The sequence below is a fragment of the Mirounga angustirostris genome, unplaced genomic scaffold, assembly GCF_029215605.1.
Source record: "Mirounga angustirostris isolate CCGP_5_RB_7025 unplaced genomic scaffold, mMirAng1.0.hap1 SCAF_9, whole genome shotgun sequence".
Lineage (NCBI taxonomy): Eukaryota > Metazoa > Chordata > Mammalia > Carnivora > Phocidae > Mirounga > Mirounga angustirostris.
In genome coordinates, this window is record NW_026991717.1 from 54,709,972 (window position 1) to 54,733,536 (window position 23,565).

The 23,565-nt window shown below is 36.3% G+C and overlaps 2 protein-coding genes across 13 annotated transcripts in view; one reads left to right on the plus strand and one right to left on the minus strand.

Moving 5' to 3' along the window:
• Nucleotides 1–1,746: 1,746 nt before the first annotated feature.
• On the minus strand, nucleotides 1,747–22,152 carry DTWD1 (DTW domain containing 1). 10 transcript variants are annotated; one of them, XM_045900108.2, is made up of 6 exons: nucleotides 22,024–22,125; nucleotides 19,543–19,593; nucleotides 17,747–18,065; nucleotides 13,329–13,472; nucleotides 11,119–11,368; nucleotides 1,747–2,063 (listed from the first exon to the last, which is right to left on the minus strand). In XM_045900108.2, exons 3-6 carry the CDS (start codon nucleotides 18,008–18,010, stop codon nucleotides 1,816–1,818), a joined length of 906 nt encoding a protein of 301 aa, XP_045756064.1. In that variant the 5' UTR covers nucleotides 18,011–18,065; nucleotides 19,543–19,593; nucleotides 22,024–22,125; the 3' UTR covers nucleotides 1,747–1,815. The 10 variants fall into 10 exon arrangements, with proteins under 10 accessions (XP_045756064.1, XP_045756068.1, XP_045756069.1 ...); XM_045900112.2 differs by having other exon boundaries at nucleotides 19,532–19,593; nucleotides 22,024–22,124; XM_045900113.2 differs by having other exon boundaries at nucleotides 19,504–19,593; nucleotides 22,024–22,124.
• A 101-nt stretch (nucleotides 22,153–22,253) lies between these two features.
• Nucleotides 22,254–23,565, plus strand: part of FAM227B (family with sequence similarity 227 member B) — a 213,309-nt gene continuing 211,997 nt past the window's right edge. For 2 of the 3 annotated variants that reach the window (XM_064570500.1, XM_064570499.1), the window contains exon 1: nucleotides 22,254–22,328. The gene's annotated coding sequence lies outside the window, so the exon portion shown is untranslated. Of the gene's footprint in view, nucleotides 22,432–23,565 lie in introns of all 3 variants that reach the window. The other variant, XM_064570498.1, reaches the window with a different exon arrangement.

The following is a 23,565-nucleotide window of genomic DNA, read 5'->3' on the forward strand; positions in this document are numbered from 1 at the left end:
CTCTAAACTAATGTTCCAATTATCCTATATCCACAAGATGTGAGTAGGCACTACTTATTCAAATAAGTTTAAGAAATACTAACTTAAAGTTCAAAATGTTTATTTCAAGACTTTCCAGCACTTTTAAGCTGTACCTTTTGAATCTCTAACAGGGGAATATGATGTGCAGCAAATAAATTTCACCAATGACTCATTTTTTCATAAAACATGTTATGTGTTGCCCTGAATATACTTAGGTAAATGTATCATTACTGCTAGCATCCACATGATTGCATCTATCAATCAGGGTCCCAGAAAGAAACAGAGGGACACTGGAGAAGAATATAATAAAATGACTATTTACAAAGGTATAGGCAGGGTGTAGGGAAGCCAGCAAGGAGTAATGAACTACTCTGGGGCTAGTTACACCTGGGGGGGCTCTTCCCTCCTGTAAAGGGATGGAGCAGGGACGTGAAATTAGAGAGAGTAACCGGGATAACTGCCTGGAAAGCAATGCCTGATAGAATGGTCTCCAGGAGAGGTACACAGCCAATCCATGGTGACCTGGCAGGAAAGGAGCGAGGGAAATAAATAATACAATTTAATTTTCCTTCAACCTCCAATCTCTTACGAATGCTTTCATCTGTTGAACCTAACCAAAATCCAGAGGGGAAGGGGACCCACCTCACAGAGCAGAGAGCAGAATGGAAAAAGGTGGAGGGTGAATCCAAACAGAAGCTATCTGGCACAGTACGGCTCCATTCTTAAGAAGCTAGATTAGGTGATTAAATGATGTCCTCGGAACTCGGTCTTAGCTCTCCTCTCTGCTTTCCTTTGCTGGCTTCATTCTAAGGCAAGTTCCTACCATCTGCAGCACAGATGCCACCAGCAGCTCTCAGGTTATAGCATGGTTAGTCTGCAACTTCAGATAAAATGATAAAAGGAGTAAACACATATACAGCACTTAGTATATGCCAGGTGCTGTTGAAAGCTCCTTAGATACATTAACTCAGTTAATCCTCATAATAATTCTGTAAGGGAGCTACTGTACTAACATCTCTTTAGAAATGAAGAAACTGACACATGACTGGTAAGTGGAAAAGGATAAGCTGAGATCTACATTCAGGTAGTTAGCTCTAGAGTCTGTGCTTTTAACTACTGTATCGTATTGCTTTTTGAAAAGTAAACCTTATCTCCTACAGCATTCATATCACTTATCAAAAAGGATGCTGGGTCATGTGCTTATCCTTGGATCAATCACTGGGCATTTTGCTTGCTAAACCGGGTCACATGTCCACATGACTGCCAGCAATTTCTCCCCAAAAGATGTCAGGCAAATGTAAAAAGCAACAGATGTCCATCACAGGCAGTATGGACTTAAAGAAATAGCCCTAGGGACTGAAGCCACAATTCCAGTTCTGCCCGTGTTTGCCACAAACCTCCAGTAAGTTATTTATGACTTCATTTTCAGCAAGGAGATTCTGACCCCTCCTACCTCCAAATGTGGTAGTGGGTTACAGAAGGAAAAATATGAAGATCCCTAAACAAATATCTAATTATATCTAATTACATAGATATATTAAAATACAGTAATAAAATTTAGATATGCCAAACTTCAGCAAATAGCTTCTGAAATGAGTTTTTCAGCCAACGCTGTCTCTGAAAATTCCTTTAGAAATAATTCCCTTTAAAAAAATGAGATAAATGAATGAAACCTTATTTTTTCAAGTGGTCTTACAGACACTATACATTAATATTTCCTAAGAATAAACAAAGCACAATTATAGGTTTATTGATTTTTAGCAAAATAAAATGACATAAGTAGCTTCTTAAAAACTAATGGATAAGTTTTCTTGTTTCCTTGTCTCCAGAGCATTTGGCATTCTTTATCAACTGGTACATAAAAGAGTAGAAAAATAAGAGATTGTCATATTGTCCTTGGTATTTCTCTTTTAATATATCAGTATGGTAGTCTACCAGAAAATAGTAAATGGCTTCAATTGTGGAAAGGAAGGTATCTGGCTTTCCTTTTTGATGGCGCCAAAAGCAAGTTTTTCTTGTTTTCAACTCAACTTGTAACAATCCTGCCAAAAACAAATAAAAAAAAGTATAAATATTTCTTCTTAACCACAGAGGCTGGCACAATGATAAGTTCTCTTAATTATTTTAAGAATTAAAAAAAGGATTCTTTTAAGAGTACAGATGAGTTCCTTCAATCCCAATTCCAAATAGAATATTTTCTTAAATGCATTAAGGCATATACAGAAGCAATATAAAACACAGAACAAAATCTTCTATATGACAGTTACTTATCTATAAATCTTAGAACTTGCAACCACGAGTTAAAAGTAGTAAACAATTAAGATGTTCACCTCTCTCTATCTTCTATTCACCAGTGTCTTTTTTTACTTTAACCAGTGACAGGACTAAATTCACCAATATTCAGAAGGGTTACATTTCCTTGATGACCTGACATTTAAAACATCATTATAAAACTCACGGAAAAGAGATAGGCAGGTTAATGGCTCTTAATATGGTTAAAAGTTTATTTCTGGACTATCACTTTTTGGCTATATCTTCATGAACAGAGTACCCTAGAGTTGTTTCCTTAGCTCTGCCACATTTGTTGAGTGAGACCTCAATGACACAGTCGGCTAGAATGCCTTACTCCTGTGCATTTAAAGAGGAAATTATTCATGAAATCACAGAACAGTACTCTCATTTCTTAAAACTCAGATGTTAACATACAAACCCAAAATGCTTTTAGAGCCTTAGGCCAGTACTTAGGCTCACATTATATTTATTTTGCTATACTTTTTAAAAAAGTATATTTATTTTAAAGTGAGAAATAAAAGGGAGAAGATAGTATTAAAATTAGCCTCTTTACTAAGATTCGGAACCTCTGAGTTACCAATGATTTCCTACTATCACACCTCTCCTTAACCTAAAAGCTACTTCAGAAATGCAGCAGAGGGACACAAAATAAATACTATAAAAAATTAAGATTTTAAGATATAAGGAGGATCCAATGTCTAATAGGACTCCCAAGAAAAGAGAACAAAGAGAATGGAGATGAGATAGCATATAAAGAGATAATGCCTATGACTTTTCCAGAGACTATTTTTAAAAATGCAAAGTCACAGATACATGAAATAATGTATCTCAAGCAGAATAAATACAAAGAAATTAGTGCCTAGACCTATCACACCATAGTGAAACTGCAAAAGAGCAGGAATAAAGAGATCTTTAAAGTGGCCATTAAGGGACACCTGGGTGGCTCAGTCCATTAAGCATCTGCCTTTGGCTCAGGTCATGATCCCAGAGTCCCAGGATCGAGCCCGCATTGGGCTCCCTGTTCGGCAGGGAGTCTGCTTCACCCTCTGCCCCTTACCCTGCTCGTGCTCTCTCTCTCTCTCAAATAAAAATAAAATCTTAAAAAAAATAAAGTAGCCATTAAGAAGAGGCAGATCATATATAAAAGAATGGTAATCAGAATGACAGGAGACTTTTCATTAGCAACAGTAGAGTATTGAAGACTATGGAATAACATCTCCAAAGTGTTAAAAAAAAAAACAACTAACAACCTAAAACTGTGTACCCAGCAGAACTATATATTAAGAACAGAAGTGAAAACATAGTAGAGAAACAAAAATTGAACATATGCCAACAGGAAACCAAATGAAAGGAATTTCTAAGGAATATATTTCAGTCTGGGTTAAAAGAATAGTGAGCAAAGAAAATGATAAACATCTCTGTAAATCCAAATAAACACTGCCTGAATGACACAAAAAACAATAACAATATCTAATTTGTGGGTGAAGATAAAGGACAGAACAAAAATAATAAAGAAAGTAACAGTAACTTGGTGAACTAGGAGGGAGCTGAATCAAACTTAAGTGTGGTAAATCCTTAGAGTGTTCAAAGGAGAGGTAAAAATATTGACTTTCAATTCTTCTAAGTCACAAGTGCACAGTCCAGTTTTCTAAAAGAACCAAAATAGGAATATTAAAAAATGAAATAAAAAATAAAAGCTCGATCAAAGGAAAGTCAAGAAAAAAAGTAAAAAAAAGGACAAACAAAATTCTAGATGGTAGAAATATTTCCAAAAATATCAATACTCATAGCAAATGTGAATAAATGAAACCTGCCATGTAAAAAAGACAGAGATTCTCAGACTGAAACACAAGGATTACCTCTACAGGGCTTCTGCTCAATGTACTCGAGGTCTTAGCTGACATAGTAATAAAAACAATAAATTAATTAGATGTATAATAACTGAAAAGGAAGAAACACAACTGACTTTACACAGAAAATACTTTTAAAATCTATAAACAAAATTTTAAAAAACATTATCTTAGGGTAGAAAGGATTTAAACAAGACACAAAAAGTGTTCAACATGAAAGACTGATAAATTCCACATGAAGAACTTCTGTTCCTCAAAAGACACAATAAAGAAATTTAACAGATGAGTCATAAACTGCAAGAAGATATTTCAAAACATTACTATTTATATTCTAGTAGATATAAAGAATTCCTACAAAAATCAATTAAAAAAACACTAGAGGGGTGCCTGGGTGGCTCAGTCATTAAGCGTCTGCCTTCGGCTCAGGTCATGATCCCAGGGTCCTGGGATCGAGCCCCACATCGGGCTCCCTGCTCCGCGGGAAGCCTGCTTCTCCCTCTCCCGCTCCCCCTGCTTGTGTTCCCTCTTTCACTGTGTCTCTCTCTGTCAAATAAATAATAAAATAAAAAATCTTTAAAAAAAAAACACTAGAAAAATGCACAGGTATTTCACAGAATAGGACATATGTGACCAAATAAGAAAATGATGCTCAATCCAATTATTAATTAAGGAAAGGCAAATTATGATCACAATGAGACCCCACTTTATATCCACTATATTGGCAAAAATCAAACATTTGACAATACCAAGGTAGGAGGCATCATGGATCAATGGGGACTCTTATACATTAATGACGGGTGTGTAAGTTTATATACCCATACTTTGGAAGACAATTGGCATTATCTTGGAGAAGTGAGCATTCCCCCAACAATTCCACGTCTAGGCATGTTTCCTAAAGGAACCTTGTACCTGCATAACAATGTTCGTAGGTGCACTATTTTTAAGTGCAAAAACTAGAAACAACTCAAGTGTTTCATAAACAGGAGACTGGATAAACTGTAGTATATTCACACAGTCAGATATTATACAGCAGTGAAAATGAATAAACTATAGCTAATCATATAACAACATGGACAAACCTTAGAAATAAAATGGTGACTTTAGATTTTAGGTCCCCAGGAATACAACATGCAGGTCAAAATAAAGAAAACTAAGTAATAAAATGATTATGAAAATAGATGTATTTAATAAAACACAAAGGAATGATAAAAACATAATTCAGGAGAACAGTTAACTCTGTTGGGGGGGAAGAAGTAGAGTGGCAGAGGGGAGAACATAGGTAGATAAAAGTTACCAATACAACTCTGGTGCTTGGGTTCTTATTTATTATCTCACTATGTGCTATAACATTATATCATATATATTCTTTCACATGTATCATAATTTAGTTTAAAAAGTAATATAAAAGGGCGCCTGGGTGGCTCAGTTGGTTAAGCGACTGCCTTCGGCTCAGGTCATGATCCTGGAGTCCCGGGATCGAGTCCCGCATCGGGCTCCCTGCTCCGCAGGGAGCCTGCTTCTCCCTCTGACCCTCCCCCCTCTCATGTGCTCTCTGTCTCTCTCATTCTCTCTGTCTCAGATAAATAAATAAAATCTTAAAAAAAAAAAAAGTAATATAAAAAACACCTTTGCCTATTTATGGCAGAACTGGAGCTAGAAGTCAGGTCCTGGCCCTATTCTTTCCATTAGGCTTACAACATAAATCTAATCATGTCAATGTCTCGCATTAAATTCTCTAATACTGCCACAGCACCTGTGGAAAAAAAGACCAAATTCTCAGGCATGATATTCAAGGGCATTCATAATTTGTATTCCTTCAGTTGCTTCTCCTACCATTCTCATGTATGTACACATTCTACACCATATTCAATTTTTTCAGTCTCCTGAATGCAAAATGATGTTTTTGTATTTTTGTGTATATGTCATTCCCTTTGTCTAAAATGCCCAACCCTTAGCCCTTTATCCATCAAGATTTCAACAGAAACAGTTAATCCATCCAGGGACTCTAGGTAGAGCAGGGTTGTGTCTCCTCAATGCTACCACTGTATCCAAAACTTATTGAATTTTTTTACCTGCTTACCCGCCTGCCTCCCACAACAGATGTCCACTGTCTTCTCAATATTTGTTTTCCCCTTCTCTCAATATTAACAAACTCAATCCTGTTCAGTGTGGCACGTGTCCAGCTAAAAACAATTTCCTAGCTTTATTTATAGCCAGAGTGGTCAGGTGAACCATTCTGGCCAAAGAAAGGAAAACTGCAATCTCCTAGGTGGAAATTCCAAGAAAGCTATTATTATTATTATACTTATTTTTTAATGAAAGAGCCAGACTCAGTGGGCATATACATATTGCCCTTTATCCTTTGTCTTGCCTGCAATATATATGGGATGTCTCGGGACCTAGCGGCTATCTTACAAGTATGAGGGTGAAAGTGATGGAGGAAGAAAACAGAATGAGTCTGAGTCCTTACAGGCATTGTGAAGTTTTTGTAACAGCTTTGGACTACCCATTTCTGGACTTGAACCTGTAAAAAGTAAACCCACTATTTGTTTTCAGATTCTATCTGGGTTTCTGTTTCATGTGGTGAAACACAACCCTAACTAACAGCCATTGTGATCAACTGGAAGGTAGAGATATTGCTTTATTCTCCTTCATATCCTCCAGTCTAGGACACCACCTGTCCAGGAACAGGTGTTCAACAAATATTTCTGAATAAATGGACAAATCACAAAAGCTTTAAAGTATTCTATGTATTTTGAAAATATTTCAATTTGAATAATTGATTCAAAGATACACAAAAGTTGTAAGAACCCAAACCAAACCCTTTTGAACCATTTGTATTAATTGTTAATTATATCCAAGAAGTAAAGGGAGACATCTGAAAATGTTCTAAGTAATTAGTATAATTAAAATCTTAACATAGGATTTGACAGCACATGCAATTTCTAAAAAAAAAAAAAGTAACTGTTAAATGGTGCCAGTTTCTGAAACACCTAATATGTTCTAAAATGTTAAAAATAAAAATCAAGATTTAGTGATTATTACCACTAATCCATCCTGCTTTAAAGATTTGCTTGCAAGTATACAGAACCTTTTATTTTATTTATTTATTTTTTTTAAAGATTTTATTTATTTATTTGACAGAGAGAGACACAGCGAGAGCAGGAACACAAGCAGGGGGAGTGGGAGAGGGAGAAGCAGGCTTCCCGCGGAGCAGGGAGCCCGATGTGGGACTCGATCCCAGGACCCTGGGATCATGACCTGAGCCGAAGGCAGACGCTTAACGACTGAGCCACCCAGGCGCCCCCAGAACCTTTTAAAACACACTGAAATACACAGGCATAGGATTTATTTTGAAAAGTTCAACACATACATTAAAAAATTCTTTTGCTAGCATTTCTGGGAATCAATAACTTTATGATGAATTCAGCAAATTTTTTAGCACTAGAACTTTAAAGCAGATAATTATAAATGGTTTTCTCTTCAAAATTATTGCCTGAATTTCTTCAACTGAAGAATGAGAATAAAAATCTTGAGCCATTCTCATACTGTTGCTGGGAGGACTGAATGAGGCAGTAAATGATGCTGCACTCACAGACACACTGAGTACAGTTCAGGCAATACCTCTAATCGGAAAAAAGCAGTCACTTTAAACATTTTATCAATGTAGTCAAAATGAAGGGAGAAAGCTGGCTAATTTCTAAAACAAATTACAATATAATGCCATTTTTATCATTTGGACTGCCTCCCCAACAAAAAGAGACCATCCTTCCCTACCATGTCCTCCCAAGGCTTCCTACAGTCAATCTTCAAGAATGTTATGTCACTTCACTTTTTATGATTAATTATACAGTCAACCTTCAAGTGTTTTATTTTAGCAGCAGTAAAACATTCAGAGCTATTTCTCTGTAAAATGAGGCGAAACAGTATGTTTTCACATTGTTAAGGGGATTCTTAACCTCAGCATTCATAAGATAAGAGAAACACAATTTCCAATACATTACATTTGAGGGTTTTATCTGAGGTTTAGAGCTGGTTTAGCTTAATCCCATCAAATGATAAAATGTTTTAAAACCTAAAGGCAATGATTTATAGCAAACATGGGTTGTTTCTTGAGGAAATAACTTGGTTTATCTGGAAACTGGTATTTCACATATACAGAGGCTATAAATATGTGCAGAGCCCCAAATACTCCCTATGGTGCAATAAGGAGCCAGAAGGGGTAGGGGCTGAAGTAGGACATGCAGAGAACACTGAATCTGTTTATTTCATGATTTTGAAGGAATTAAGAAATCCCTTTTTAAAATTTTCATATAGCACAGAATTGAAATATATGATACTTACTATGTGATCTGGGAAGGAATAACAGAAATTTTTCCAAATCTGATTTTAAACCTTAGGCTCAAATATGAACACTCTGAAAACAGATTTTGAATTGTGCCTCAATAATTCCTTTTATAGTTTTTTCTACTGTTCTCACTCATGTTCTTTCATTTGATCCTTTCAATTACCATATATGGTAATTATAAAGAGAGCGGCTCAGAAAAAATCTTCAAACTGAGGAATAAGTTGGTGCTGTAACCATCCAAGGTAATATTGGCAGGTAGTACTCCAAACAGCAGGGCCTTAGGGTTCCATTTCTCTATTAAACATCAGCAAAAGGTTCTTCCAGGTCTTATGCTCTGTAGTTTCTCTCTCTCCCTCCCACATTCCTCCTCCCCACTGTCTCTCTCTCTCTCACACACACACATACACGTACACACACACACACTTTCTCTGTCTGTATCTTTCTGCCTATCTTTCTCACATACAAACACAGAAACATACATGATAGAATGACAATCTTACTAACAGGTATGTTGACCTCAGAGGTATGAACTATGCATATTAAACTAAATCTAGTATTGTCACTAACTTTAGTTTGGGATTACTTACTACAAGTTAAACTCCAGAAAGTGTCATAAACTTTCTCTTCTAGGGGAAGTGCATTTTTAACAACAGCCTGAGAAAAGCTCTATTTTGGCAACCACCTAAAACCAACCGGGTAGCTCTCTTGCCTTCTAATCATACATGGTACACATACAAGGCCATCAAGAGCTAGAAATATATCTAATGTTTTTAGAGAAACTACTGGAAAAGCCTGAAGAACTGAGTAAGGTGCAAGTAAACAAGAGAGGTAACATGAGTTTCTGTTCTTCATATTACTAGTTGTGCTACTTGGGCAAGCAAAGCAACTCTTTTAAACCATTTTATTAGGAACTGAACTTTTCACTCTAAGAGAGTACAAAGATAAAACAAAAGAAAATCCCTGTAATATTAAATCTTGGAATTGGAACTATCCATGTGAACTCATGATATATATCTATTTTTCTTGGCTCTATCCACTGAAGCAATGACATCCAAGTTGTAATAAATTTACCAGATCTTGGTTTCCAATACCACTCCCCACTAAAAAGAACCACAGCTCCTTTGCATAATCATTGGCTCTATGTCTGGGGCAGGAAAAAAGTACACGTGAACTTGGGACATCCTGTTGTACCAGAAAGACTAATGAGGCCATGCCACAGAGGACTTGAAGGGCTCCCACTGGCAAAATTTGAGACAATTTAGACATCAAAAAGAATACAATCACAGCATATTACATATGATGAACTAAAAGGAAATCTATAAACCCATAGTGACCTCAAAAAGGGGCAGGAGAAAAGAAAAAGGGGGGGAGAGGGGAGAAGAGCTCTTTACATAAGAATGCCAGCTAACAAATATAAAAGAAATAATAATTTAAAATGTCATCATTTTGCAATCCTCAATGTATTTGCTGATTTAGGCAAATCATCAATAAATACTAAAACCACTCAGTGAAAAGCAGCTGGGAAATAGATAGTTCACAGTCTCAAAGCATCACCCCAAAGATTACTACTCATTTCAAAGAAGAAATGAACTTTTATAATAGAGAGATCTGGCAATCACCACTTTAATCAAATAATTAAAGTTATTACCAGTAATGAAACTTACATTATATGCCTCCTGATTTGATGCAGTAAGTATACAACTTTACCTATGAACAGGGTAATCATATAATTTATCAGCTAAACAGCTACATTTCTCTTTTTTTTTTTAAGATTTTATCTATTTATTTGAGAGAGAGAGAATGAGAATGAGAGAGCACATGAGAGAGGGGAGGGTAAGAGGGCGAAGCAGATTCCCTGCTGAGCAGGGAGCCCGATGCGGGACTCGATCCAGGGACTCCAGGATCATGACCTGAGCCGAAGGCAGTCGCTTAACCAACTGAGCCACCCAGGCGCCCTAAACAGCTACATTTCTAAGACTGAAAGGGAATGCTATTAATAATTATACCAAAACAATAGCTGTAAACTGGAATTGTCATGGACAACCCTAGATTGATCCTTATCTCTAAGTATCCTTACAAAAACACTAAACTGAATCAAATCATGATGAAGCATTCAGACAATTGATCTGTCCTCTTCAACAAGTCTAAGTCAAGAAAACAAAAACAGGGGGCTGCTCTACATTAAGAGACTGAAGGGATATAATAACTACATAGAATGTGAGCTTACATGCTGAATCAGAAGAAAAAAGCTACAAAAGATATTTTTGGAACAATTAGGGAAATGTAAATATGGACTGTATTAGATATTAGAACTTCTGTTAATTTTCCCAGAGTGATAATGGCATTACGATTATGCAATTATTCTTAAAAGATGTACAGTTAGATATTTAAGGGTGAAGTATTGCAAAGCCTGCAACTTACTTTCAAGTGGTTCAACCAAAAATGTATATAATATCTAAGTATACACATACATGTAACAGAGAAATAAAACAAATGTGGCAAAATGTACGAGTATATGATGCAATTCTTCCAATATATCTGCATGTTTGAAGTATTTGAAATGAAAGTTGGGGGAAGGAACAATCCACAAAAATTTTATTTTTTTACCTTGAAGTCTCTCATCAGTGAATATTTTGTTTGTTTGGTTCCAGGTGCTATCTATAAATATAATTTTTTTCAGTGTTGTGTCTTGGCCGTTGCTGTCATTCAAATCCTGTTCTTCAGTTTTCTTGCGTTTAATAAATGGCTTGTCAGGGTCATCATTTTTGCCTTTAACATTATTTTGAATCCTTTTTTGCAGATGAAAAGAAATGTCTTTTACTGAGACAGACTTAGGTCCAGGAAAAACAAGTGCAACCTAAAGCAAAGAAACTTAAGTTAGTAGTGCGCTGTTATGGTCTTCAAAATGAATAAATTCTGACACTCTCAAAACTTTAAGAGAAACAAACATGTTGAATACTTGAGAAACAAGCATTAGGTTCTATAACAAGCACTTCAGCCATTTGAAAGTTTATATGTTTCTTTAATAAGTATGGTAAAGTTTTTGGCTCTTCCCTAGGATTTAAAAATCATAATATACTAGCTAGAAGTATTGCTTCAAAATAAGTTATTCACCTCTTGATAGAAGCCAAGTTAGTTGTATCGTGAATCAAAAAACTAAATACTGTAATATTTCACAGCATAAAAGACAACGTATGTGATACCAGGTAAAAGAACCAATGAAAAGCACTCAATAATTAAATACAATTTTCACCTATATAATAAGCAGAGATAAAACAAATAATACAGTCAATGCTGGTGAGGATATGGTGTTATGGGCCTTTATAGCCATTACTGATACCAGGTTTCAATAGTATAACTCTTCATGAAAGCAGTTTGGCACTTTAAATTAAGAGCCCTGAAATATTCAGACCCTTTGGCTATTTCACTTTTAGGAATTTATCTTAATAAAATAATTGTAAATATAACTCACAATACCAGACTATCTGTTAAAGTATATTTATTACAGTTAAAAATTAAAACTGAAAAATCTTTCAAGGAAAAATTCTGTAAATTATGCTACCTTTCTTTCAGCATGTTTTTACTGAGACCTTACACACTGTTAGAGGCTGCAACGTCTGAACAGCTCCTGCCACAAAGCAGGTGCCCAATTAGTATTTGTTAAATGAACAAATGTTGGCTAAATCATGGGTATTTTACCTCCCATACTTTTCTGTATTTCCCAAATTTTCTTTAATGAGCACATATCATTTTTAATATGAAAAAATAAGCAGTATAAAAATAAAAGAACAAATCTTGAATTTAAAAACTTCAGAGTTATAAAAGTTTCTCAAACATTTACAGTGTGTGCCTATATTTCCCCTATGCCCAATCAGCAAAGTTCAGGACTTCGTAATTTTCTTGGACTGTAAGCATACCACATCTCTTTGTAGAACCTAGCACCGTATTCTATTCAATTGACATAAATGATACCTTGCTGACCAGAGAGGGAAACACAAATATATTCCTAGATCCAAAACTCAGAAATCACTTACAAACAACTTTCTATATAAACTCAACCAAAAAATAAATACATATATATTGATGGGAAAGGAAAAACTAAGTTCTGCCTAGAACAAATGAACATATTAATTTTTAATTATGTTTCCAGATTAATCACACCAACAAATGGTCTCCAAGAAACCTAGAAGGGTTTACATACTTTTTTTAGAAATACCCAAGGCCTTGTTTCTTTTTGAGATCTATTACTTTTCAACAAGAGCAGTAATATCTCACCAATTTCAACTAGGTGAAAACCAATTTAGAATCTAGAAATGATCAAAGGAAGGCCTCTGAGCAGCCACAAGATGTTACAAAGGCTATGTATTAAAGCTCTTAATTCAGGGAGAATTCTTGAAAATCCTTCTAATTCAGACTTTTTCTTCTTTCAGAGAAATTCCAACAATGTTTGTAATATGGTTTCTTAGTTTGTATAAAATTAGACCATCTATATGTAGTATCGGGAGGAAAATGGAGAGGAGAGAAGTAAAGCAGACACAGTAATACTGGCAAAGAGTAAAAACCTGAAGATATAATGCAGAACAACTATAAAAAGTGGAAAGACAAAATTCAAAAAAGCCTTAACAATCTAAGATCATTTGATCTTTGAAGATACCAATGAAGTAAATAAATTGTATATTGTTTAGTGCTACATAAAGATAACCCTAGGTCACTAAGAAAAATATTCAATTATGTTCAAGTAAATTCAGAAAGGTGATGGAATTTAAAATTCTTTTTTAGATTCAATGTGAAAAGTTGTAAAAAAATAAGTTGCCTACTTCATGGTCCTTTTCTTCATATTCTGGAATACAAGGATATGTGTAAATATTTACAGATTCAGGTGCTAATAGTTTTGCATGTATAGCAGTACTTTTGCCATCTGTTTCATTTGGATGTTTAATGATATCAATCTTCAGTGGAAGCTGAAATTTAAAAAAAAAAGACAAATGAACACAATATAAAAATTCTAATTTTTATGTTAAGAAAAATGACCTTCAAAGCTTAAATAACAAGCTCACACTAAGTTCCTATAAATATGATTTGAAAGGCATACTTTTCTAAACCAGAATATTAGGAATGCTAAGAGTCATAAAGCAAACCTAAATTTCTTCCTCAATATTGTTAATCATGTAATAGAATAATTATTTCCAACTTATTTAACATAAAATCTGTTCTTAAAGCAAAGCTTCAAGGCCATTTTCATTTACGCTACATAGGCATTAAGTCCAATTCCTTGCATTTCAGTATCTGTGTCAAGAACATTTTTTATAATTCCTATAAACTTTAGGATTGTTAATTTTATGACACAATAAAAGGAAATATAAGTTTGGGCAAAAGCTTCACATCTAAAATTCAAGTCAAAATTTTATTCCCTATACATCCTTTGAGATCAAAGGTATTACCCTTCAAAGGGTTCACTCTTTGTTGTGAACATCATGATTCTCATCAGTGGCCTTTAACAGCACAAATGAAATTATCAATTGGAAAAGTAACAGAATAGGTCTAGGAGGTACACACTTTATATAAAAATCAACTCTCTTTAAAATCATTTTGTCTATTTTCCTTAAAGTTTCATTATTTAATTGTTATGAATTACATCCTGCCTCTTTGCAAAAAATAATATTCTCTTGTATTTTTTGAGTTAGATTTTTCTATTATTTCACTGACTTAAGTTTGATTTAGTTTCCTGTGTAACACTTGTGCAAGTGCTGTAGTCAGTCATGATTATGAAAATGAAAGCTGAGTCACATCCCCCCCAAAATATATATGAGAAACTGAGATGGATTCTTCACTGCAGATTATAAATGACTTACATATTATTACAAACTCTTCCAGCTCCCACCCAACCCATTAACAGGCAGGATTCTAGGTATTTACCCTGGGGCAAGCTAAATTTATCCTGGAGTACAAAACTATTTTTCTTTTTTTAAAACAGCTTAAATAGGTAAAATTGGTATAATAAACTCCACATATTTCAAGTGTACAATATAATGAATTTTAACACCCTTGAATTCATCACCATAATCAAGATCATGAACATATCTGTCACCTCCAAAAGCCTTCTTGTGCCTCCATCCTTCCCCTTTCCCCATCAACTACCACCCGCAGTCCTTAGGTAATGATTGATCTGTTATCACTATAGGTTGGTTTGCATTTTCTAGGATTTTATATAAATGAAATAATATGGTATGTACTCTTTTCATCTGACAACTTTCACTTGGAATAATTATTCTGAGATCCAACCATATTGTTGTATCATTACTTCCAGAGCTGTTTTTTAAAGGAGTAGTTGCTGCATGCTACTGAATGATCCCAGCTGCACATACTTTATCTTTCTGGATGATTGTGTGGAAAAAGGATGGTATATATCCCAGAAGGGCCATAAAAATGTATCCCAAATAGTTTTCACTTTAGGGTTCCAAACCCCTTATCTCCTTCCCTCCCCACTTAGGCCTAGTGACCAATTAGGGCCAACTGCTTTAAATCATCAAACCAACTTCTAGTTATAGAAAATTTACCATTGAAGTAGGCAGTTCACAAATGATTTTACATCAGTCTACTTCTGGCTGAACTCTACATCAGAATTTCCTCATGATGCTCAGTCTCGACACTACATTCCCTTTCCCCAGGGTCTCTCAGTCCCAGATCAGCATTATCTTAGCCCAGGGAAGATAGGAAAGAAGAAAAAGAAAGCACATCATGATATAGTATTCTATTACTAATAAAACTGACTTTCCTACAGGGCTAATGAGTAGAACTGAAAATTCCAAAGGTGACCATCAACATTTCTCACCAGCTGGCTATGTCTGAAGGGTATCATTTATATCAAGGACACAGGACTGAGTGTTATTCATGTATTTAAATGTCACATACATTGCCTATTATGGACTAAATCCTATAGGTATAAGACAATTATGCAAAATTTGTGCTCAAGAAGTATTCTTAGGACCTAGTCTAGCTACTTTAGTTCTCCCTGAGCAAGCCTGAAATTTCTGACACTGAAACAAAAGCACAGACACAGACCAAATCATGGAAACATATGCTTGTGCTCTAGTTCACACATTTTAAAGGAAGATATTTCCTAAATAATGACAGGGTACAGAGTAACACCAGAAAGTAGAGCTATTCTGTTTTCAAACATGAAGAACATCAATCTGTTCTCTAACACTTATATTTCCTATAGGAGATTTACCAAACCTTTCTGCCAAATTTATCAAAATGCCATTAGCAGGAAGTCCTAAGTCTTTTCCTATGTGATCATTAACTTTCCCAAAGAGAGTCTTTTAAATTCTAGGACTCTAAAAAAGAGGAAGCTTTCTTCGACCTCATGATTTTTTTTGCTCCTCTTTTAAAAATACCAAGAGCATCTTTTACTTTTACTCATGCATTTCTCATGACATTAAAAAAAAAATCATATTCTGCATGAAAAAATTAGTATTTATGAATTTATTCTGTAGATTAAAATTTAAAGCTTGGGAGGCACTTACTCATTATGTAGTCGTCTTCCCTTCCCAAGCAGGCTATCTAAAAGCAAACGCTGAATGATTTGTAAAAATAAAGTAAAAATTAGAAAAAAACTTTATAGAGCTTTTATTACTATTAATATATATTAACACACTGAGTTTCATATATGGCCATTAAAATATAAACACTTTTAAAAACTCTGCATGCTCCGGTAGGCCATTTAGAGTTGATCAAACACTTGGCATAGTGTTTTAAGTCACTTCTATTAAATAGTGGACATTAGATCACTGATTTGGAAAATAATCCTCTATTATTAAATTTCTGTGAAAATAAAATATGTTACTGACTTTTATTATTCTGATCTTCAAACCTTTTGAACACAATACATCTTAAGATAAAACTTTTAAAGGGATATTCTCTTTTTGTGGCTATGATATGAACAGAACATAGAATAATTCTGTTTATACTTCAAAAACTATACTTTGAAATGTAACATTCTTACAAGATAATAGGAAACTTAAAGAAGATTATTTTCCTCAAGCTCTCAGTTTTTCTAAGGTAACTATGAAGCTGATTAGAGTCCATACTTATTTCTCTTGTCCAGTAAACTTTCCAATAGCTTGTGTGATTTTAGACCCCTGAGGAGACCCTGGACTTGCCAAGATGACATATAAGCTAAACTGAAATTCAAGTAACAAAATATAAGTATTAAGGTATTTTACTTCAAATGTAAATGAATCTTAAAATCACCACATTAAATATTTTTAAATATAGTTTTAGCTTATTTTCTTACTAGCAAGTTCTAATGTGTCCATGTGTAGAGTTTAGTCTCTCCAAAGTCCTAACAGGCAGCAAATTTTATACATTATTTGATTTACTCCTAAAGTTCGTGTCAATGTTAGACAAGTTGACATATATGTAATAAATTCTTTGATTACATAGACATCATGGTTTACAGACCTTTTACCTACACAAGAGTAGTCTTGGTAAGCAACAAAACATGTAAGGTAAGCAATCAATGCAAGTCAATTTTTTAAAATCTGGCTTAAATCACTAAAATTATATCCCAATGAGTAGGTCTTAGTTGTTTGTTTGTTTTTTTAAATAGGCTCCATGCCCAGTGTGGAGCCCAATGTGGGGCTTGAGCTCACAACCCTGCAATTGAAACTTGAGCTGAAATCAAGAGTCAGACACCCAACCGACTGAGCCACTGGGCAACCCCAGGTCTTAGTATTTTTAATTTTAGTTTAGTTTTGGTCACTGACATGAGCTCCATCTCCATGTAGGATGGGACTAAGCCTGTTCTACAAAAGCCCAAGCAAAAATCAATCCTAGTTCCTTTAGGATATGTTTTCTTAAAAAGAAGTCCAAGGTCCTGAGATAGTTTTTGAAGTTCCTTCAGGCAATCTATACACTTGTCTCTTGTAGTATTCATGTTTATGCCACATCTATGTTTTAGATGAATTATAATCATTAATGAAAAAGTAATTGATTTCTTTCAAAACAATACCATTCATCTCAGACCCAAGTGTTTTAGCAGTGTGTGTCTTTTTCCAGAGACAAGAAAAACAAATAGGTTTACCAGTCTATAAGATTAAATTTTCTATTAATATTATTCATTTCCATAATGATGCTACTTATCATGCTTATCAATTATATTACAGCAGGTATATATGAGATGTCTTTTTAAAACCTCTTCTCCTACTTTCAGATAATTAAATTTCTTACCAACCTTCACAAGTGGCATCTGTTGAATAGGTACATTTTCAACTGGGACATAACACGTATAGCAATAGAACATTCTTGAACCACCACATTTGAGACATTTTGATCTTCCACTTTGCTGAGCTTTATGAAGAACTTCTTGAGATGCTAAGCGTAAGTTTTGAAGAGGATCTTCTGCAGCTATGGAAGCAGTTTGTGAGTGTTGTATTTCTACAAATTTTGAATTATTTTCTTCCTTTTCTTTGAGAAATACAGGTGGGTTGACAGACATTTTTCATTCAAACCAAAGTTTAACATCTATTTCTAAAACATAAATCATAGGTGCACTGCAAAAGAAAAAAAAAAAGTGGGGAAGGGGTGGAATAAAGACAGGAAATATTTTATTCCTTGTCTCCACAAAGAAAATTACTCAATTTAATTCACAACTGCATACTGTTTTTAGTATTTATTAACAAGTATTAATAAGCTTTTTAAACCACCAAATTAGCACAATTTAAAATACAAAATTAAGAAGCAATAAACTCAAAACAATAAATTACCCTTCTGAGTCATCCCCTCCATAAAAATAAAAGGTGCTCTCTTAGAAAAACTATTTCAAATATAAAATTTAGGTACCAACAATCCATTTTTCAGTGACTCTTACTTTGTTTTATATTAGGAATACAATGTTTTAATGTTAGTATCAGCCAGGAATGTATTCAACTCTGTAGGTTCTGACTTTAAACTGATGTTATATGACATCAAATCTCAACCTGAATCCTAATGAAAGTACAAGGTTCTAGTGAAATCAGTAAAATCTAGTTGGTTATGTTCTAAAAGACATATTCTTCTCTAACTTAAATCACACGCACAAAAATATAACTAAACATCCATTAAAACAGGACAGGCATCTACTACTACCAATTACAATTTGTAAAATATCCCAAAAAGGTGAAATATATGCCCAGAAAAATAAAGTGTGATCTTATAAATTTAAAAATTTTACAGAGCAATGTTAATGTCCTCTCACTCAAAGATTTCATACCACTTTTTAAAAATATAATTCATTTAGAGTCTTCAGTTCTAGAGATAAAATAGTAAAATAACTTTCCCACTTATATATTTTCTTCCAGGAAGAATGATGTCTGTCTAAACTGTTATTTGAATACTCTGTAAGCACAGTATCTTTTGAGGGAGAAAAGAGACTGGGGCCCTTTTGATTTGATATCCATTCCAGAGCTGTAAAATGAGTCTCTCATTATAAAGCTTATGGCATTGTGGTGTTTAACTATGAGGCCCGGGCACTTTGAGTACAAACACTGACAGGAGAAATGCTGTCACTGCAACAGGAAACTTTTTCTTTTTCTTTTTTAAATTTTTTTAAAAGATTTTATTTATTTATTTGAGAGAGAGAATGAGATAGAGAGAGCATGAGAGGGGGGAGGGTCAGAGGGAGAAGCAGACTCCCTGCTGAGCAGGGAGCCCGATGCAGGACTCGTCCCGGGACTCCAGGATCATGACCTGAGCCGAAGGCAGTCGCTTAACCAACTGAGCCACCCAGGCGCCCAACAGGAAACTTTTTCGTGGTATCCCAAATAGAAAGTGAACAAAAAGTCCAGTGGAACATAATATACAACATAATTTACCAACAGGAAGTTAGTGATACTAATTTAATTACTCATCAAGAGTTTTTTAATAGATTGTAAACCCCAGTAAGCTTGAGACCCAAATAAAAAGATGCAAAGAAAAAAAATGCTTGTCACTGAAGGAAAAAATAAAACATACTGGCCAAATTTATTCAAAGTAAATTTACCAAGCTGTCACCTTTTCTTGAGTCTCAGATCCTTCTAAGATCACGTAAGTCTTGGACCTTATCTGCAGAAAATGCATACACAGACACAATATTTTGTACACAATTTCGGATGGTTTGCAGATCTGTAAGCATCCATCTACAGATCTAGGTAAAGAAATCCCGACTAAGGTCAAACAGTCAATCTAAGGACAGGAGCAGTTTTAAAAGTCTGGGAAGAGATCCTATTAGTCTCCAGAAATCAGAGCTACAAACCCCCTGCTGGGCAATCAGAGGTCAGCTGTCACAAGCCAATCGAGGTCTCATTACTGCACTTAGGAAGGTAGTTAATTTGCACCCAAGTCTTGGTTTGGGTTTGCTCTGGTGTTGCCTGAGGTCCTTACAGAGAAATATTTTTAGGTTGTGATAGTCTTGAGTTATCCCATCATGGGACTCATCCTAAAAAAGAAACTGGACTGGACTAATTCAACCTGACTCCATTTTCCTGGGTGTTCTAATAGTTATTTAGGGGGGTTGCATATGCCACCAAAGGCCTCAGGCAATAATGGGGCTGAAGGACACAGTTCCTGGGGATGTCATGAAAGTCAATGTGTTTCCTAACATTCAATGGAAAACTACTGATGAGTTTTTCTAGGGCCCTCCAAGTGCATTCTGCCTCTGAAATATTCCCCTATATTTCACTTGGCCTTCCATCCATAAAGCCAAACGGACATTAGTGAAGCCTTATATAAATGTTCTTCCTCTACAAAAATCAAATGTAAACACCTATGAGGCAGTGAAAGGGAAATGTTTATGGCTCCTTTCCCTGCCTCACCTATACACTCTCCAATGGATGTGGTGGCCACACACAGAAGAGGCCAGAAATAGTAAGTCATAGACAGCTCCCCCCAAAGGTCTCTGACACCGTATGACAAGGGCATCTGTCCTGACCTAGCCAATAGCCTGCCTCAAATGTGTACAAATAGTTTGTTGCAAACGATGGTTCACAACCTTCAAACCATACTTAACATCAAATTTGTGCAGGGAATACAAGTGGAGTTGTGGGAGTTACTTAGAAAACATAAAAAGAATGTATTCCTAAAGAACTAATAAATATTTTTACCTTGATGAGACATTCATCACTCTGCAACTTAGGTTGAAAACTAATTTTTTACTCCCCCTCTACCCTCTTTTCCCAAAAAACCAATTACTCACCAAGTTCCATCAATTCTACCTTGCATATAATCCTCTATTTTTAGTCTCAAAGTCAGGACTTTACATGATCTATGACAATCTCTTACATCTTTTTATGTTTGCCCACTTATTATTGGCTCCACATATTTAGCCTGGAAAAATCTGCTTTAGTCTGGAGTTGCCTTTTAGTGAAGCTATCCCTCCTAGCAATCAACTCTGCAAGAGCAGAATTCTTTACTGATCTCACATATCTCTCCCTGTGTCTTATGCAGCAGGAGGAATTCAACAACCACTTCTTAAATCAAAACCATTCTGAAAAAGAAAGCATATGTATGCATCTCCCTACTGAAGGACCTGACAAACCACCTTGATGGGCCATCTGCAGCCTGGCACGAGTGGCAACATGGCGGGTTGTTTTTTGTTTTTTTTTTTTTTTTCAAAACAATGATGTTTTAAAAACTCCGAGGTGTAAGTCACCTCCCAATGGAATACTATAACAACTCCCCTACCATGTATTGTAGACCAATTCAGTACTAGATAAAACCCACTTCAAATTTTTTTTTTCAAGTATTTTTAAGAACCTGGTCAGGTCACATAATATACACAGGTCCAACATTCATTTTTTTAAATCCAACGTGCCACCTTTTTCAAACAGGACCAACGGCCCCTCCCACATCACCCATCATTTGGTAGGCAGACTGTCTTGCCTTAGTTTTTCATGGTACACTAGGGTTTAGGCAGAAATAATCCTTAAACGCTGTGGTTTTCACTCAAGCAGAGATTTTATCATCCAACTCCGTGAATTGGCATCTTAAACTATTAATATACTTCTTTACTTGTCCTACATTCCCAAGAAACAGTTTAGATATAAGAAACAGACTCCTTGGCTTATTATGTAACCACTATCTTAATATTTTAAATACACTGCATGGCGGTACTAAGCTTCTCGTTCTGTGATTACCAATTCCCCGCAAACCACTCCAAACACTAAAAAATATAGTTCCTAGGGGACTACCTGCCAGAACAGACTTTCCTTAGGGCGGAAACCACTGAAAATGATTGTTAGGGCAAAAAAAAAAAAAAAAAAAAGTTTTCTGAGGAAAAATTTGGAAGCCTTTTCCCCAAAGGGCACGCAGGACCCTAAAAACTGCAAGCGTTCGAGCCCAGGGACCTGGGCCCCGCTCGCAGGCGACACCCTGCACGACCTCCACTAGGGCCCGGCCAAGCAGCGTCCTCTCCCTGCAGTCGCACGTCTCCCGCCAGACCACTGGTCCGCAGAGGGGCTCGGAGACCCGCACCAGGGATCGGAGTGGGACTCAGACCTGCACTGCCCGCGGGTCCTCGCACAGCTCCACGCGTCTTCCGCTCCGCCCGAGCCCGAGGCGCGCGCCCGGCCGAGGTCGCGCTCGGGCGCGGCGGAGCGCTTTCCGGGAGACACAGGAGGGAGGAGCCCGGCCGTTGCTAGGGCCGTTGCTAGGGCCTGGCGCCGCGCAGGTCCCGCGACGAAAGTAACGGGCGGGGAGGGACGCGGGGCGTGGTTAGAGGGGGAAGTCCCGCCTCAGCCTTTTGGCGGCGGGTGGTGTCGCCGCCGTCCTGGGAGACGTGATCCGAGAGCGAGGCCCGATCGGTGAGACTGGGCCTCACGGCCCGCCATCCCTGGGCAGAGTTCCCTTCTGACCCTGGCGGAGGCCCCCTTAAATGGGGCGCGGCTCTGGAAGTATACTCTCAAGGTGTGGTTGCAGTGAGGGGTGAACGATGCCGATCCTACAGAACACTTTTCCATTTTTCCTATTCCAGAACCATTTTAGTCGTGAGAACTTGGTTCTTTTATTTTTTTATGGCTATGTTAAGATGAGTACTAGTAGTAATGGAAGCTATCAGAAAAACTGTGTGCATCTTGATGCTTTGGTTTGCTTGAAAGCTACACACACGTCGAGTTGCAACTACTTTGTGCACTTTTCCATTTTGGAATTAAGCATAGTATGTGGGTAGATTGTAAAACCACTTTTCCTTGCCCCGCCCCAAGGAAAATCCAAACCTAGGGAGTGCACTTCAAAACTGTGAGATTCAGAAACACAACGGCATTGTATTTATTGAGTGCTTTGAATTTAGCATGTGGGGACCGAAGCTTGCCCTAGAGGAGCTTAGGACATCAAGTTAAAATGGGTAGTACAGAAAACACAACATGACCAATAAATTGTAGGAATTTCACAAGAGCTCAGAATGGAGGGGTCAATGAAGGCTTATTGGTTGGACTTGAGTAAGGTTTTGGAGAATGATTATGGCTTAGAGCAGTGCTTTTCAAGGGGATTGTGTGGGACCCATTGGTGGAGGTCCCTTTTGTAAGCAAGGAAATATATTGAGTCAAAACGCATTTAATTTTTTTTATTTTGTTAATTTTTTTACAATAAGCTCTAGGCCCAGTGTGGGGCTTAAACTCACAACCCTGAGATCGAAAGTTGCTAGCTCCACAGACTGAGCCCGTCAGGTGCCCCAAAACTACACACTTAAAAAAATGAATTAGTATAGTGTGAAAATGTCAGTGCATGGCACTTGGGAAGGTTAAGAATTAGTTCATGGAGCTTTTTGTTTTGTTTTGTTTTTAGATTTTATTTATTTATTTGTTTGTTTGACTGAGAGAGAGTCCAAGCAGGGGAGCAGTAGAGGGAGAGGGAGAAGCAGACTCACTGCTGAGTGGGGAGCCGGATGCGGGGCTTGATCCCAGGAGTTGGGGATCATGACCTGAGCTGAAGGCAGACGCTTAACCAGCTGAGCCACCCCGGCACCCCACTTCATGGAGTTTTAAATTACAGATGGTCCATGACTTAACATTGGTTTGACTTAAGATTTTTCAGCTTTATAAT